The sequence below is a fragment of the Corvus kubaryi genome, unplaced genomic scaffold (assembly GCF_017639235.1).
Source record: "Corvus kubaryi isolate FWS band 111438036 unplaced genomic scaffold, C.kubaryi_AGA036_p1.0 37354, whole genome shotgun sequence".
NCBI lineage: Eukaryota > Metazoa > Chordata > Aves > Passeriformes > Corvidae > Corvus > Corvus kubaryi.
In genome coordinates, this window is record NW_024581116.1 from 12,088,836 (window position 1) to 12,106,727 (window position 17,892).

General features: G+C 42.7%; 1 protein-coding gene across 3 annotated transcripts in view; it reads right to left on the reverse strand.

Annotated features, from left to right (window-relative positions):
- Window positions 1-13,851: 13,851 nt before the first annotated feature.
- LPIN1 (lipin 1) overlaps window positions 13,852-17,892 on the reverse strand; it is a 57,503-nt gene continuing 53,462 nt past the window's right edge. For all 3 annotated transcript variants that reach the window (XM_042032978.1, XM_042032979.1, XM_042032980.1), the window contains one exon: window positions 13,852-17,418. In XM_042032978.1, the coding sequence (XP_041888912.1) occupies window positions 17,259-17,418 (160 nt within the window). In that variant the 3' untranslated portion in view covers window positions 13,852-17,258. The remainder of the gene's footprint in view (window positions 17,419-17,892) is intronic.

Here is a 17,892-nt window from a genome sequence, read left to right on the forward strand (position 1 = left end):
ACAAAGATGACATCATAGTTTATTGGAATTATTTAAACATCTTAGACATATGTGCAAAGCTCAATGGAGAACTCCAATGGTACGTGCCAGTTAAAATTAGCTTTTCATTCAGGATCAAGTCAAATATTCTTCTGACTTCACACTGGAGTGTTATACACATCTTTTTATACATGGCATCTAAATAAAGCCTCTGTCACAATTAGCTGTGCTGAAACAACCTTGGATATCACATGATGATGCATATGCTTTAGCTGATGTGCATCCGGAGAGAAAGCTAACCAGAACCACAGGATATTTCAGCCCTCGGGGGGAGGGAAGTGAGCAACTCTGCTGTGGAAAGTAGCTGGAAGTCATCCAGCTTCTCCAGGGCAGTCAGTCATGAATATCCTGCTTTGGCCACAGAGGGGTTGTGGAGGAAGCAGGCTCACAACAATTGGGAAAGGTTTGTAACCACAGGAGTCAAATGAATGAAGCCAAGAGACTGCCAAGTGATGCAATTCATGGGGAAAAGGAAAAGGGAAAAAAAGGAAGAAAAAAAATACCCAAACCTTCCTCAGCTCCTACACAGGAGCATTCATCATTCACTGTGACCTTCCAGGAATGTGCTGACAGACACAAAGCGTTCTGTGTGACATTGTGCCAGTGAACTGGAATGACTGTGCTCGCAGCATTGTTCCTAACAGCAGGGCACCATCTTCTGGAGGCTGCACAAGCTGTCCCGCCACTCCCAGAGCAGTGCAGGCCGGGCTGAGGGGGGAATGATGCACCATCCCATTGAAAGCAATTTAGGACCTAAAAAAATCCCCAAAACAGTCTTCCAAGCTCATATTAAAACCAGCCACTGCCTCAGTTAGGCACAGGCTCCTGAGTGCCTGAAAGGAATGTTGGAAGCGGGGATGGGGCTGTGCTAGGATGAGATGGAGCTGGGGGAGATGTCCCAAAAATGTCATATTGTCAGAGCTGGTGGGCAGACACCTCTTCACAGCCACCGATGGACAGACAGAAAAGAGAAGTGTTATCATGGAATCATAGAATGGTTTGGGTTGGAAGGGACCTTCAAGATCATCTAGTTAGACGCCAAAACATTCTGGCAGCAGAAGTGGAACAAGGTGGGGTGTGGCTGGAGTGTCAGAGGTTTTCCTTGCAGCTGTGACTCCAGTGGGGACCTTACTGCCCCGGGTGCTACCAGTGGGGCTGTAGCATCACAGCGTTCACAGACACTGTGCTGCCAGTGCAGCTTCTGCTTCCTTAGCAGCAGAAAATGTGGCCTTGGAGGTTTAGAGGTCACATCAAGCCATGCCTAGTGCAGATGCCAGTGTCACCTTCCTCTGAAATACCTCCAGGGTCCTGTTGCCTTCCTTGTGAGGTAAACCCTATTCCCTGGTGATGGGCCAGGCAATAGGTTGCTGGTTTGGTTATACCTCCAGCATTATCTCTCAGACCCTCCTTGCAGAGTCCATTGCCCTACATTTTCCACCCAGTCTGGTTGCTAACTCAGTACAATGTACCTCTGCTTGAGTACAAGCAGAGTCAATTTTATTTTCCCCTGTGCAACGCTGTTGTCCAAACTCTTAGACTAATTTAATTTTTTAAAAAAATTATCTGCTTCATTTTATGCCTGCAAATCTTTTAAGTCCCAAAACTCATGATGTCTGACATACAATATCTTGCTAGTCTGCTCTTACTAAAACAGTCATCACATATTTTAGCTGAAGGACAATGCCATAGGTACCGTGAACAAAAGTTTCTGGTCATCTGAGTATGTCTAGGAGCACAAGCTGCTCATCCTCAGCTGAAGGGTAGCTGGGCAGCCAGAAGGATTCACAAACCCTCCTCCTCTGTTATGTTTCCTGCAACCATTCCAGCACATCATGAGAAGGGAGAAAGAGAAGGAGGAATAATCCAGCGACATGTGGCATTAGGCTGTCCTTGGCACTGTGGTGGTACATTGTTGAGGACTTCAAGTGCCAGACAGGTAATTCAGAGGATACAGGACAGCAGGAAAGAAAAAAAATCACTCATGGTGTGATTTTTGGGACAGAAGAAAAAAACCAAAAACCTATAAGGTATGACTCTCGGTCGGGACTGTCCTGTGCAGGGACATGAGTTTAACTTTGATGTGGGTCCTTTCCAACTCTGGATATTCTCTGATTCTATGGTTCTGTGTTGCCACTACGGACGGTGCAGCCTGAGCTGCACAACAGGCCTGGCTGACCAGACCTTGTACCTGAGAGGATCTGGCACAGTCAGGAAGAGTGGAGCCTGCCCAACAAGAGGAACTGATGTGGGCAGCAAGGTCCTGGAGATCCTGGCCACAGCTGGGGTTGCACACTGGGAGATTCCCATGTGTCTTGCTGGATTTCAGTAAAACAGACTGGAGTAGGGTCATCTGAACAAGAAGAAAAAAAACCTACTGTTACAAAAAAAGGTACAAGAAGCTGCTGTCTCCGGTGTGTCCGCCACAAAGGCAGTGGGTCACCTGGCTGAAGCTGGGGAGAGAACTCACTCAAATAATATGAAAACAGGGACTGGAAAGGTAATGAGCCAGTGCAGGAATGAGTGTAGGATTACAGGCCAGGGTCAGAGAGGTAGGATGTGGGAAAATATTTGGAGGAAATCATAGTTGCTACAATCCTTTAATAAAAATAGAGTAGAAGATGCCAAGAAGAACTTACTCTTCTGTCCTTGCCTGGAACTAAATTTTCAGGACTATCCAGGTGATGAAAGATCAGTCAGGCAGAGATAAAGGATTTGCAGCACCTCTGAGTAGCACTGTCACTGTAAAGCTGGGTGCTCAGTGATGTCCAGTATGCTTTAGACAAGCGTTTGGGTTTCTCACTTCAAAACCAAACATGCTGCTTCATTTCTCACAGTCCAGCTGTAGCCCTCAGTCTCCCACTGCTGCCGTGGGCTGCAGTCACAAGGCTGTTCCCATGCCCCTCTCTAGTTTTCTTCTTGGCATCCACTTCTGGGAACAGCCATCCGTGTGCCCTGTGTATCTGGGAGCATGTGATCCTGGGCAAGTCCTCTATACCCTGCATGCCGTGGATCAGATGTGCTGGGAAAAGTTCCTGGGGACTTCCTCAGTAATTGCCCAGTGGTCTCTGAGAGTGCTTATTGCAAAATGGGGAGACAATCAGAGTAAACCTGTAGGGAAGCATAAAAAGATGAGAACTAATCTAAACTGTGGGTAACAGCCTGGCTAAACAGAGTAAAAGCTTACAGTTACAATTCCTTTAAGAGATTCACTTCCTTCTATTCTGCGCCTGATGCAATAGCTGGTTTTTAGGAGAAAAACCAGTTATGTGAGGGAAGGCTTCACCTCCCAGAGAGCAATGAAATGCTAAGCCCACCTGGTGTCAGATGCCATAATTTAACTGGTGGTAATTTGCACCAGTGGATATCAAAGACAGATCTGACTCGGTATCCGCAAAGGCAATGTTAATGAAAGGTAATATGTGCCCACTATATAACCGTGGGGTTTGTGGGTTTCTGGCAGCACAGCACCAGAAAGTCTATGAAATAAAGAGTGTTGTCATCTTGTGTGTGACATTCATTCCCGGGTATCCCAAGCCTGCTGTGCTTACTATGTCTCATGAATCATTCCTCCCTGTATAAAGACAACAGAGTTGTGTCCACCTTTACCAAAAAAAGGCTGAATTCCCTCAACCTCTTCACTGATTTATGCTGAAGATCTAGAGACCTGACACAATGCTCTTTAACAACAAGGTTATGGCTATCGCAATTTATCAGAAAAGCAGGGCTACCACACTGTGGTAAGGAAATGAACACAGTGTTTGCTTTATCATAAACTGAAAGCATATTGCATTCAATAATTGCCAATTTCTTTCTTCTAGTTCCACACATATTGGGACATGGAAAATTTGGCATGGGGAGGCTTTTAAGGAGGAAATTGCATCTTAAATTTTTTAATATATTTCCATAACTTCTAAGCTTTTCAAGAGCTCCTGATGAATTAGAGGATCTCAATCCTGAGAGCTGAATTTAAACGACCATAAAAGGACTTAAATTTCAGATGATGGGTGCTCAGCCATTCTGAAATTCAGGCATTATTACAATGTTTCCAGTTAAGCACCCAAAGTCATTAGTCACTTCTGAAAACCTTGGCATAGAGTAAAAGAGAAAATCTCCAACTGAGCTAACATACTTCATGTACAGACTCGTAAAAAAAAAAACCTAGAAAAAATGTCCTAAAGCCCATGAGTGAGTCAATCTCATTCATTGTGACTGTGGTAAGCTGTAAATTATTTTTATTTAATAATAGCTAATACCTGAGTTTTATACAGCTGCTTGCTTCTATTTTTTTTTTTCAATCAGTGGGCTATAAATGTATTATAATCTTTAAATGCAGCATCATGGAGCCATTAGCACAAGGATTTAATCAGTGTAGACAGACCATCATAGCAAAAGAATCCAGCTAAACAAAATATACACCAAAGTATTTTCTCCTTAGAAGACAATGGGACATTTTAAGCAGGCAAAAATTCCAGTGTCATTCTCACATATTATTCTTGAGAACACATTTCTCAGTCAGATCAAAGACAGTTGTGTTAATATTTCTTTCTCTGGTTTCTTTTGGCTCCTCCTACCAAGGAGGCTGTATCGCAGATCCCAGCTTCAAGTCTTCTGTCCTCCAGACCAGGAAGGCGGCAGGTGCACCAGAACTGCACAGAGTCTCCCAGGACTGCTTGCAGAGCAGTGGTTTAGGCATTAGCCAAAGGCTGTACCTGAAACAGTTCCCTGGCCCATAAGCCCCAGCAACTGACTCAACAGTCAAGGAGCCAAAATCATCCTCAGCACTGCCCTCGGCCTGGGGCGTTTAAATATCCCAGGGTACTCCTGGGGTACCAGTAGTTGGACCGCGGGAGCAGGCTCATTCAGGATGTGACAGCATCACGTCCCTGCTGGCCAGACTATTTCTACCATGGGGCAACCAGCCCAGCTATCGCCTGCCTGCACGGACCTGACCAAGCAGGGGAGCTGCTGGCCAGGTGGGCCTTGCTCTTTCAATCTCAAAAGTTTCAGCCTTGCACCATCAGCTAGCACCAGTGCTGGGCAGTGACCAGAGTAGCCAAAGAGGTGGTGGTTGCCCAAGCACCCGTATTTCATCCAGCACAACGGGTCTGCACCAGACCCATCACCCTGTGGCTTAGATAAGACCCAAATTGAGCCTAAGCTGGTCTGAGCTCTACTTCTCTTACCAGAACATGTTTGCTGTCTGGGGCCAAATTTCCTGAATGCTCTTACACGGGGTTGAAAGTATGTGTGAAGCCAGGCTGTAGCTGCAAACAGAGCCAGTCACCTGGCTGCTGTATGAGGGCCTTATAAAGGTCACTTTACATGTAAAGTGCTGCTGTGCCATGCCTCTGCACAAACCCAGGGCATCATTACACAGCTAAGACTGGTTGTTGGAGTGGGCAGGCTGAGGGTTGATTTAGGTGATGCAGCTCCATTACTTTTCAAGAGGTTAGTAAACTAAGTCCTTGTGAAATCTTTTCAGTCAGCCTTGGGGCCACGAGCAGCTGTTTGGTTCCTGTCACAACCCCACAGCAGAGCCTGCTGACAGCAGAGAAGCAGATGAGCACATAGGAGGGATCAGGCCCAACACATCCCTGTCTCATGGCCTTCTGAAACAGAAACAGGTCCTAAAACTTGCACACAAAAAAGGCAGCTCATAAGGAAGGTAAGGATAAAACACATAGGAAGAGAGCGGAATTTGAAATGCTAAAGAGGTGGATGCAAAAGAACAGAGAAATACATAATAGGCACCTAGCCACAGAAAACACCCAAAGGCAAATGTCCTGGAGAGATGCAGTCAATACATTTTTCTGGATATTTTGCTTCCTAGCCCAGTCTTGGAAACCTGTGGTTATGTGTTAATTTTACACATTCATTTAGCAGTCAAACCAACCCTCTGTCTCATTTTTACCTAGTTTTAGAAATTAGTATTTTATTTGGTTTGCAAATAAGATTTCCTTTTAAAGTAAAATTATTCCAGACAAAAAATCCAAGTCAACAACTGACAAATTGTCACATAAAAACTTTATAAAGCATTTTAAAGAGTTAAGGACTAAAATATATATTTGTAGTGCCCAACATTATATATTACTTTTTTGTCCCTAAGTGCAAAATATTAAATAGTCACATACAACAAAATATTTCACCAAAAAAAGGAAGACAAAAATTATTACTCTGCTCCTGAAAACAGGCAGCTTTTATGTGACTTATGTGCTTACACCTCTTGAATTTAATAAGTCTTTGCTTACCACTACAGAAGGTCATACATGAGGTTATTACTCATGCATACCAATCAGTTTCACAAGTAAATCAGTAGGAAGCTAATTTGACCAGACATCTGAAATTTTTTTAAGTATGAATTGCAATCAAAGCATTATTTTCAGGAATGGTTATTGCTGTTATATGCAGCATTCCCCACCAAATGCTCTCTCTTTGAAGGCAATGTTTAGAAATTCTCACTAGCCAAAATTCTACCTCCCTGTTTGTCACAGGGACATTTTGGAAATGTTATGTCTGGGTCAACACTCATCTTGTTACATTTTAATGAACAGTGCGAGCCCTTCTGATTTGCATAATAGCCGATGGTTTCAAATCCTGCTGGAGCTAACCCCTTATTATCCCCTTTCACGAGAGTACCTGGGTAGCAGCGACCTGGACACCTCACTGTTGCTGTTATTCAGTGGATGTCATAAGTGCTCAGAGCTTCTGAAAACCAGCCTGCATTTAATAGGTAGCTAAAAATACATAGACAGGCTTGCTTATAAGCCAGAGCCCTTTAGCCTCCCACCCTGCCTGCACACCACTGTCTCCAGCTATTTCTTTTTCTCCTCAGCAGTGGGGGTTTGGAAGTGCTCTGATACCTAACTGCATAGCTGTCACTTAGCAACCTTTGCCATGGTCCCTAAATGAAGTATTTTATCAAGGAGTTCATGTAAGTTTGGCATTTATAACCAAATTTCCCTTTGTCGTCAGATAATTAAAGTTTAAAATAAACCTGTGAGGGCTTTTTCTCTGTGACAGAAATAGAAATTAGGAAAAACTGATCTAAAGTTCTGCTGCAAGTTACTGAGATTGCATTTACCTAGTTCTTAACCTTTTGCCTGCTTATTGTGAGAGGACATTGCTGAGTTGGGATGCTTCCTGGGAACAATTGCCTTGGGCATTGTCCCTTGCCAGAGCCTCCATCAAGTCTCCGCTATACTTAAAGTTTAGTACAGTAAGAATAACTTTAGTGGGAGATTGCTTCCTGACTTACTTAGGTAACTTTTAGGTTGGATGAATTTCAGCATTATGGTTTATTCCCCTTTTAAATAAAAATAATAACAATATTCTCAAGTATACATGAGAAAATTTGGAGCAGTACAACCGCATGAGAAACTCCTTCAGGTTTAACAACATACACTTGGGCTATGCAGCAGTATTTTTTGCATATATCAAGCCAGCGACTATTTAAAACTGCAGAGCAGTAGCCCTGAATGGCTGGAAATGGCTCATCTGCTGAGCAGATTGTGGGTGACAGTCATCTCTTTGCACCTCTTGGCACTCCACCAGCAACCAGTCCACCCTTGGCTGCCTCTCCCTTGGCTGACAGAGACAGTTCAGGGTGGGGAGGGAAACTGAGGCAGGATGCATGTGGATGGAGATACATGGTACTGTGGGTTTGGCAGCAAACAGGGCCTCAAGGGGACCATGGATGCTGGGTATACAAACCAGGACATTTTTGCTCAGGTCCATCCATCAGCAAGGGTCAGGTTGCAGCTGTGACTGAAAGGCAGGTGCTGGCAAAGCCAGCTGTGAGGGTACCAGTCCTGCTCAGTCTTCCTCAGAGGAGGGGGTTCCCACCCCTGGCTGAGAGCTGCCCCCCGAGTGGCCCTGGGAGGCACCGAGCAGGGGACACAGGTGTGTCAGGCTCTTGGAGTGATTTTTTTCCCACAAGACAGCACTAAAGAAGGAAATGAGAAGCGTCCTCTTTCGTGGCTGAGATTCACTCTGGAGGGCCGCTTCTTGCCTGCCACTCCTATGTTGCAACACAGGAAATTTGCTTCTGCTAACACCTGGTGTTGTTTCAAACAGCCAGATGGTCCTAACCTCAGTCTCCGGTAATTGATGGCCTACTTGTCTAACCCTGTAACTATCTCTCGCTTTAGACACAGATGCTGCACCTCTCTAAATACCGTTCCACAATAAAACATCCTACCTTCCTGTTTCATGTATCAATCAGTGCAGTAATTCTTACAGAAACCAGCAACGGCCTGTATAAACCAGGAGACAGTGGGTGTAAGCAAGGAGAGATAGAATTATGCAGGCTTAAATTACAAACTGGATGTGTGGTTTGAAGGATTTAGACTCGCATCGCAAAATTAGCTGGGACATAACCAGCAAGCAAACAGACATTAGGCAGTGACCCCAAGAGCAGATGTTAGCTCACACAAGCTAGGATGCCCTGGTATGTACTGCTCTCTGTTACAGTGAATATGCTAATTTGCTTCAGCCTAACCCACTGCTCATTTCTAGCAAATCCAAATAGCCTTATACTTGCAATACCTTTTTTTCTGGATTTTCCTGATAGATGGTTCTCTTCTTCTAGTTGGGCTCTATTTGTAGGTGGTTTCTTACCACAGGGCTGATGCTGAGGCATCCTACAGGCTACCCCAGTACCAGAAGGCATTAGTCTTCAAGAGCTTGAAGGCCAGAAGCTTTTACTTGACAAATTAGGATCTGCCTCAAGCTCCCTGCTTCCTCTCAATCCTTGTTCTGAACAAACTGAAGACTGACACCTGGGACCCTGACAACAGACTCAGGAAATGAAAGCTGATCTTACTGAGGCTACCAAGATGTTCTGTTTCCTGATACTAAGTGGAGACAGTATTCTTCCATCTCTCTTGGTCAGCAAGAATAAAACTTGACTGTCAGGTGTTCAGAAGCTGAGCCACTGCTGTTAGTTCAAATATCTTTCTTTCTCGTTTGATACCTCAGTTTCATATCACAGCATCTCTAAGCATTAATGCCTTGCTTTCAGGGCATGCCTGATACAGAGGAGCTGCTGTCATCCCTTCCTTCTGCATGGAGACATAAGGCACAAAGCACAGTGAAGGATTCATTCAGTCAACACAAGATTTCTGTGCCAGGGCATAGACTGGATCCAGTTCCTTACTTGGGACCAGGTTTTTGCATTTCTATTAGTCCCTCCATTTTAGGCAGGTGGTTTTGATCCTGCAATTTCTTTACATTTGTACGTTACCATTCAGGTTCTCATCTGAATGTTGTTATCCCATGCTCTCAAGTTCGCTGATAGATACCAGGCATGTCACTGCCTGGTATCTATCAATCTGCCCACAATTATATGATGATTACTATTAGAATAAAAGAGGTCAAGTATAGAATTGGGATGGACATAGTAAAATTGAGGTTACAGTTTCAGGAGACTTAGACAAAAGCATAAGGTTCTGCTTTCCTCTGAGCCCATTTAACTCCCTAATGCAGAACAAAACTATCCCAGGAGTAGAGAGAGGGGGTGGGAGAATCAGAAGGAACAAACAGGGAAAGTGGCTGTTTCCTTTAGGCAGTAAAAAAACCCAGTAGATCAGATCAGCCACCCATGAAACCACAGCCCTGATTTACAGGAATTTACTAGGTCAAAAGAAATGGAAGTGATTCCAAGCCAATTATATGCGGAAGAGCAGTCCAGAGCAAGAGGAGAAATGAGCTTTGCAGAAAGGTGCAATACCTGTGCAGGCTCTCAGGCTGTGCAGAGTGCATGTGAAGGAAATGTGTGTGTGAACCCCTGAAATGTTCCCTAAGTCGCTGTAACTCCATACAATCTGTTACTGACACAAAACAAACAATGTCTCCAAAAACCACCCCACCCCATCATACTTTGAGAAATAGACATGTGTCTTGTTATTTCCATTCACACCATACATAGATCAGCAAAAAACGTCCACAATACAGGGCACTGCATTTTTACACAATATCTGGATCTCTGCAGGAAAGAAGCATGATAATATTGAGTCTTCCTCTTTCTTTCATCTCATTACATTCCCAATCAAGCTGCTTCACTTTCTGAGCCTCACAGTTTTTCCTTTTAACTGTTGTGTCTGCCAGCTTCAACTTAACAACTGAGAGGGGTAACTGGAAGGTCACATTTTAAGAATGACGATTTGAATTTCTGCTTTCCCAATATACTTTTTTGCTCTCAGGTATGTTTTTTTGTACACACTTCATTTTCCACACTTCATCTCTAAAAAGCCTGTGCTAGCAAAGCTTTTAGATTTTTCTGGCCTTGTTGCAGAACTGCAGCTTCTCTAACATATGTTAATACTGCACAGGCTCCCAGGAGACAGAGGTGAAAGAAGTTCAGGACCAGAGTGTACCTCCTCTTGAGACCGAACTGAGCTACAGATGAACTGAAGCACCTCCTCAAGCCATAGGAAGAGCTCAGCTCATCTCAAAGCCTCTGGAAAGAGAGGTCCCAGTATCTCATTGCGCAGTCAGCTGGGACATGCATGGGGAAAGGAACCACTGCCAGACCCAAGCCCCAGACCTGGCTCTTCCAGATACAGCACAGGCACGTCAGCAAAGTGCGAGGGCACGAGCCCCAGCCCTGGCTCACAGTTGCCTGTCCAGTCTGCTGACAGCCAAGTCCCCTGTGACCTCAGCCAAGGCACCCAGCATTCACCCAGACCAGGTCTGGGCGCGGCGCAAGGGTCAGCAGAGGCCAGCAGCGCCCCTGTGTGCAGGCGGGCAGCTGGACACCGGCCAAACGAGCCCTTTGGTGTGAGTGCCTACAACGATCCCTGCCCTTTACTGGGCAGCAATTTATCTGCACAGACATAGGCACTGAGCTTGAAATATAAATAGTTGTATCTAGCAATGGGGAATGGAAACTATCCTGGTCATTGGTTTTGATGTATTTATGGCTGTTTTTAACGTAAATCTAAGTTTTCAGTGCCAACGGTCCAAGCCTGCTGAGCATTCTCTCCTTCTGCCACCGTATTTTTGGCAAAAGTCAAAAACAAATACATTCACATCACCTACCTCTTTGCCTCCAGTATTCTGAAGGGATGAAAAGGATCTTGAATTGGATGGAAATCTGTAGCACTTGCTATTCACACTTCAGATTGCAGTTGTAGCTGTGCATATCTGAGCAGCCATCCAGATGCTAATGGAGCTGATCTTGTGTCAGTAAGATTAGAGAAAGGCCTCCACTGTTTAATTTTTGGATATTTATTGGCTATAAATCAAAGGGCCAACATATAGAGATACCAAGGGAAATATCTTTTTTTGCCCGTGTTAACAGTAATGTTCTAAGATAAAGCTGTTATTTTAAAACAAGACTTATTTTCACTTTTCACTAGTGTTTTTAACTGTCCTGAAAAGAAGGATGTTTATACAATTTTGCAAAGAAACATGAACTGTTCTACTCCATTTACATTTCTTTGTTCCAAAACATATTCCTCTTGTTGAGATTCCAGCAGACAAGGAAAGCAGACACAGCGGTTACTTTCCAACGTGAAACTTAAAACCACAATCTCCCGCTCAGAAAACACAGAATGAGTCACAGGAAGGGGCCACTTGCTTGCAAAACTCATTAAAAGCAAGGCAAGGCAAAATGGATTTCCTGTATCAATAAATAGATTGCTGGCAGTAGGCAGAACACCTGACAGTGCTGGAGGCTAAAAACCAGTCCAAGGGTAACCATTTGCCAAGCCAGATCAATTCTTCAGCTCGGAAACTGTATCTCCTCAGTACAGAGTTTTCTGTGAATTAGATGGCTTAATCCAGCAAAGTGCTTAAGAATATGTGTAAGTTTCAGTTCAGGGAGGGATGAGTTAAACACTTGCTAAAATAGGCTGGAAAACGATGATGTCTGTATTTATTCACTGAAGCAAGCTGTATTAAGAGGATGCACGCATGGTACCACCACGGTGCAGATACTGCAGGTGAAAGCTTTGTTTCCCAAGTTCATGAAATAATAAAGAAGCCCTAGTACTTACATAAGCTTAAAATTTAGCTGTAATTGCAACTTTGTTTTGCTGGCAGCAGTATTCCTTGGACACTTGAGCATAGAACTCCTTTTGTTCAGTGTTACTCTCTCCTGTTTGGCAAATGGAGCCAAAATGGCCTTCTGATGCCTTCTGTGCAGCACAGACACTCGGGATGTCAGGCAGAGCTGCTTTGGGGGCACAAGGCAGAGCTCAGCATCTGACCCAGCATCACCCAGGGCCAGCACAGAGGTAGGAACAAGAAGGTGCTTTTTGGCCACGTTCTGGTTTTGTCCCCTTTCTCTAGTTCCCCCTAGAAAAAAACTTCTTTCTCATTTTACCTTTTTCTCCCTCAGTTCCCAGTCACTGGAAAGGTCTCAATGAAGGTCTCTTCCCAAAGCACCCAACAGCTCCTTAGCACTGTGGTGTTCCTTAGAGCCAGTCTCGTGGCTCCCATTTACAAGCAGCCCTTTGATTGCATATCTCCAACATGCTACTGAACAGAATGAGTGGCTGTATTTTACTGCACGCGAAAGAGTGAGGACTACCTAAGGTCGTGGCACTGTGAGTATATTCCCTTCACCACCATACTTTGCTGGACTTTTATGAAAAGAAAGAAAAAAATAAACACAAAGAAAAACCCACTAAGAACAATCTTCAGACTTCATCTTTTCATGCATTCATAAAAGAGCTGAAATTTATATTAGTTACGTTTTTAGGCACTAGCTCTTAACAGCCCTCTTCTGTCTCTTGCAATGAACTGTCCTGAGGTACTTGATGGCATATGCAATGTATATTGAAATAAGATTATCTATTTATAACAATGAAAATGTAGTATTCAGGAAATATTCCCTACTTTCCCCATGGCATCAAAAAACCCTCCTAACAACTTTATGGTCTTTTTTCCTGAGGAGCTTCCTCCCTCAGACTGCTGTATCTCTGGTGTTAATGGGATATTCCAGGAGCAGTAAGTACGTCCTTATAAAGTTTGGTTTGCTGATGCAAAAGCACCATTTCTCTGACTTTTCATTAAAAGGGCACCTTCGTTTCAAAGCCCATCTCCAGAGCTCCAGGGTAAATGTTTATACAAGGCAGAGACATACAGAAAATAGAGAAGACTGAAGATGCAGTGACTGCAGGCTGCCCAAATACGGCTGCTCTTGTATTTTTAACAGAGAACTTGAGATGCCGCAGAGCCTTATCAACCCCGAACATCTTTGTTTTCATACCAGCACACACAAGCCTGGCAGTACCACGATGCTGCAGTGAGTCTGCTCGGCAAACCTGGCAGTGGCAGTGAAAGGCAGCCCTGTGTTCTCAGGGCCAGGAGGGAATAAAGGGTATTGGCTTTTCTCCAGCAGGATGGGCAGTGTCAAAGAAGAGGAGCCCCCCCAAAAAAAGGCTATTTGATCTCATTGCCATGAATGACAACATCCCCATTCAAAACAGATGGCTAGTTTTTGCTTAGGTCACACTAGGAATTAGACAAAAGGAATATTCAAAAAATTCTGGGGTGGGATAGGATTCCTGACTGCTCCAATTTATTCCAGTTCCTGTATGGTTGCTCCTGGCTCCAAGGTGCTGTTCCGATATCCCAAAACAGACAGAGCCCAGATCCTGACCCTGTCTCCCTCAGTAAACACTTCCAGTTTTAAAAGGCTCTGGGTAGAACACTGCAGCCAAACAGCAAAAATAATGCAAGTTACACTGGATAGCCCCAGTAAGAAACAGGCAGTGGAGACTGGAGATATAAAAGGTATGCTTTACAGGTTCAGCAGTTCTGCAAAAGCACTCTGCCATTATCAAAGAATACAGAAAAATAGAAAAGTCAGGAAAAAATTCATTTCACCTTTATTACAATATATATTTCTACCCTTGTTGCATTCAGCAGATCAAAATGAAGTGTTAAAATTATTTTCATCACTGCAGTAGCACATACATATACAGAGTAAACACTGTATATAAATAGGCTTTCAAATAATAACAAACCGTATCTACAAATAAAAAATACCCAATACCTCTTTTTCCTCCTTCCCCAAATTACAGCAGTAACATTTATCTTCAGCATAACCAATGCCACAAGCACAACATTCCTCCCTCCCCTGACATAGCTAGGAATGGTGTGGTCATCAGCTTCAAGAAAATAAACATAAGTCACTCCTCATTGCTGCATGTTCTAGTTTCTGCGTATTGCATGAATAGAATATACTGTGATTTAATGTGTCTGCATACTTATATTAACATATTCTTTCTGTAACAAAAAACAGCATTACACCACAAGCAAGGTTGAATTTTTTTCTTTCACAGAAAGAGTAGCAATTTTTTAAACCATCCCTTTTTCTTCTACATGAATTAAAGCAGTTTAAATATTATGCTAAAATTAATCATCAACCACATCAAAATGTCTTACACTTTCTGGAAGTGTATGGTGATGTTTCTAGCAGGTCAAACTCTTGATTTTCATATAAGTGTCTTTTTTGTTAGTAAATTTGATAAAAGTTACAGAAACACACATTCCTGATACTGTTCAGTTATATTTCAATTTTGGATACAAAGGGGGATACAGCAAGTCAGAAGTGAAGTGCTGAACGTCACAGAATCACAGAAATGTTGGTCAGAAGAGACCCCTGGAGGTCCTGCAGTCCAACTTCAGCCTTGAAGGAGATAGTTACTAACACGAGATCAAGTCAGCCATAACCCTGTTTAACCAAGTCTTAAAAAACTCTGGGACAAATTCTGCAGCACCTCAGGGTTACCTGTACCAGTGCTGCACTGTGGCCACAATATGACAGAATTAAAACAGTTCCTCATTCACGCTATCATTTGGTTTTAAATACTAAAGGCAACAAACAACCCTGGATTTATTAAGTTACACATAAATTACCCTATTTATTAAGTTACACATAAATGTATCACAGGCTTTAATTGTGGAGAACTTTCAGGGACCATCTTTTCTGATGGGAGTGGCTATGTGTAGTATCGTGGGAAAACAGATTTTACCTACAGTTAAGGATAAAAACCACAAAACTGACAGCCTTTCACTGAAGAGAAGGGTTGATTTTATTTTATTTATTTTGCATAATAAACGGATTGAAATAGGCCTTTACCAAAACTGAATTTAAGCAGGATGCAGCTAGCTAGTACATTCATCCATTTATTCAATCATTAATGACAAGTATTAATAGATAATTAAAGGAAAGTGTGGCTATATTTAGAGATGCAACCATCTCAGTTTGGCAATCTGCAATCCCCACTGATTGTCTTTCAAAAAATCCACCCATATTTCTTACACCTTTAAGTAAAAAGATATTCGCATTTTCTTTAAACTTTCAAGAGAACACAGTCAGTCTGGGTTGTCAAACACCCATTTCTTCCTCTTTGTGTCTAATCCTGGTATGTCCAAAGTGGACATTCATTTTGCCTGAAGCAGCAAGGTTCGTGTGAAAGGAAGACTTAGGGAGGGCTCTCCACTGCTCACTGCATCTGTGTAAAGAACTGCGCTTGTTTTCATTACTGCTGAAGGCACAGAGAAAACATAAACTGGCCCACTAACATCCCACATAAAGTCTTCTGGAGTAAACCTTAGAAAACCCCTACCAGAGAGTTACCATCCTATCTATATTGCTATCACTCTTGACATGCAAAACCAGAATTTGTTGTTACAGAACAAATGTGATACAGAGCAACCACTTCCAAATTTCTGGGTGCTAAACAACCATAATCACATCCTAAAATTTCTCCTGGACCACTCTGCCTTCCTGTTATTAAACTCTTAAGTGAAAACACTACAAAGCAGCTGCAAAACACGTACCACAGCCTCAGATCACAAGGCGGCAAAGACCACAGCTTGTGAACCACCAGTGTAGCCATACTGAAATACAACGTACATAGAATCCCAGGATGCCATCTTCGGTGTTTCAAAGAGCAATTAGACTCTTCTATATATTTCAAAAGAAAAAGAGAGTTTCTTTCCTAACTACAACACATGTGAAATCATTTGGCATGTGGGCACTTGGAGTCCATATTTTAAGTACCACATTGTGTAAAGGCAGACCATTTAGAAAATGTTATCAACTGATCCACAGTATTGCTTTTAGTGCACACAGTTTAGTCTTAAGGCTGTCAAAAGCAATATCTACAGCTTGTGTCTGGATAAGTAAGGAAAAAAAAAAAAAACCAAAAAAAGAGGAGATTTCATTACCTTAAAGGAGAGTAAATTGCACTAAAAGTATCCATTCTTTATGATACAAAACAAAGCAAAAAAATCCATATAGTAAAAACCTGAGATGCATCATTCACCAGCATCAAAATTCACATTTTAATCAAAATAATATTTCAAACAAAACTATTCCATTTTGATAAAATCCTCACTGTTTTTGGCTCAGTAACAAATCTTCAATCTCAGCACACAGTGCATGTGAAAGATGTGTTTACTGAAAATCACCCACTCCAGTAAGGTGGGCACTATCCAAAGTGGCCTGGATCTTCCACTTGCACATTTACCTTGATCCAAAAAGCTACTCTTGAAGCATGATTCTCAAACTGAGAAAGACTGGAAGAATCTGGCCATCCTATTTCATTTACTTTCTATTTAGATTACACATAATTTATTTCCTCAGAAATGTCCCATGTCAAAACAGGCTGGAATAAATCAAACACAGCTCAATTGGTTTTGACAGCTACACTGATTTACATCTGCTGAGGATCTAGACCAGTAATCAACTCTTAAACAAACAGTTGTTGGTCAAGCAAGGGGAGAGGGAAAGAATCATTTACTCCTTCAGAGAGAAGAATTTTGATATATGGATTACAATCCCTGTCCGTGTCACCAGATCATGTCAGGAATGGTGAGCACCTTTAGCTCCCTTACTGGCAAGGGGTTCTGACAGGATGAAAGATGGCTTCAGTGATGCAGAACAGACATGGAACCACTTTACAACCTTGCAGCATGTTTAACTGCAACTCCAACATCACTTTTAATTGACCTCATATAATGAAAGTGCATAGCAGAATTTGAGGACCTAGAAACGCAACTCCTATCCCTAGCAAGACTCCTCTTGTCTGGAAACGTGACTAAGTATGAAAAAGCATTCCTAAGTCTGCTCACAACAAAAGAATACAATGCTCACAACTTCACAGATTCCAACTGAACTGTCAACAGCAAAAGCCAAGTGGTGTCCTTGCAACACAAACCAACCCATTCTTTGAGGTGAGACCAACAATTTGGAGATGGGGTTAAGATGAGGCTGGATGTACATCCTGAGTTTCAAATGGCGGCAGAGGTTCTCTCCAGTAGGTGAACTGGCTGTAGGTGTCAGAACAAGGGAAGTCTGAAGAATGGCTTCTTTTCAGCAAAGGGAAAATGTGATCTACCACTTCACAGAGTCTGACATAGCTGGGAAATAAAAAAATTAAAAGTATGCTGAACCATTTCAGATCAACTTATTTTGAACTTTCTTAAGTCCCCAACCACTAAGGCATGACTACATTTACAAAACAGACAAGGTGGACAAGTCAACCTCCTCAAAGGAATTGAACTGAATTTAATTTTGGTGCCCAGCTTCCAGAAAGGATTCACAGTTCGGGTAAAAAATTAATTCTAATACATTTGTTCTAACAAGTGATACTTACCTAGTGAGACACAGATGCCATTTTACACCCAGATCATCTGCTAAAATATTCAAGCACCACATTCTGCTTCTCCATTTCTGTCCAGCTTGGCTCAAGCAGCTCCCTGCTCAACTGATTATTCATATTTTATACACATATGGCTCCCCTTCAATTAAGGACACTAACACTTAACATTACTAAAGGCCATTCCAGTGTTAGGGGTTACCAGTGCCTAAGCACCTTGCTGGAAGCACTCGAC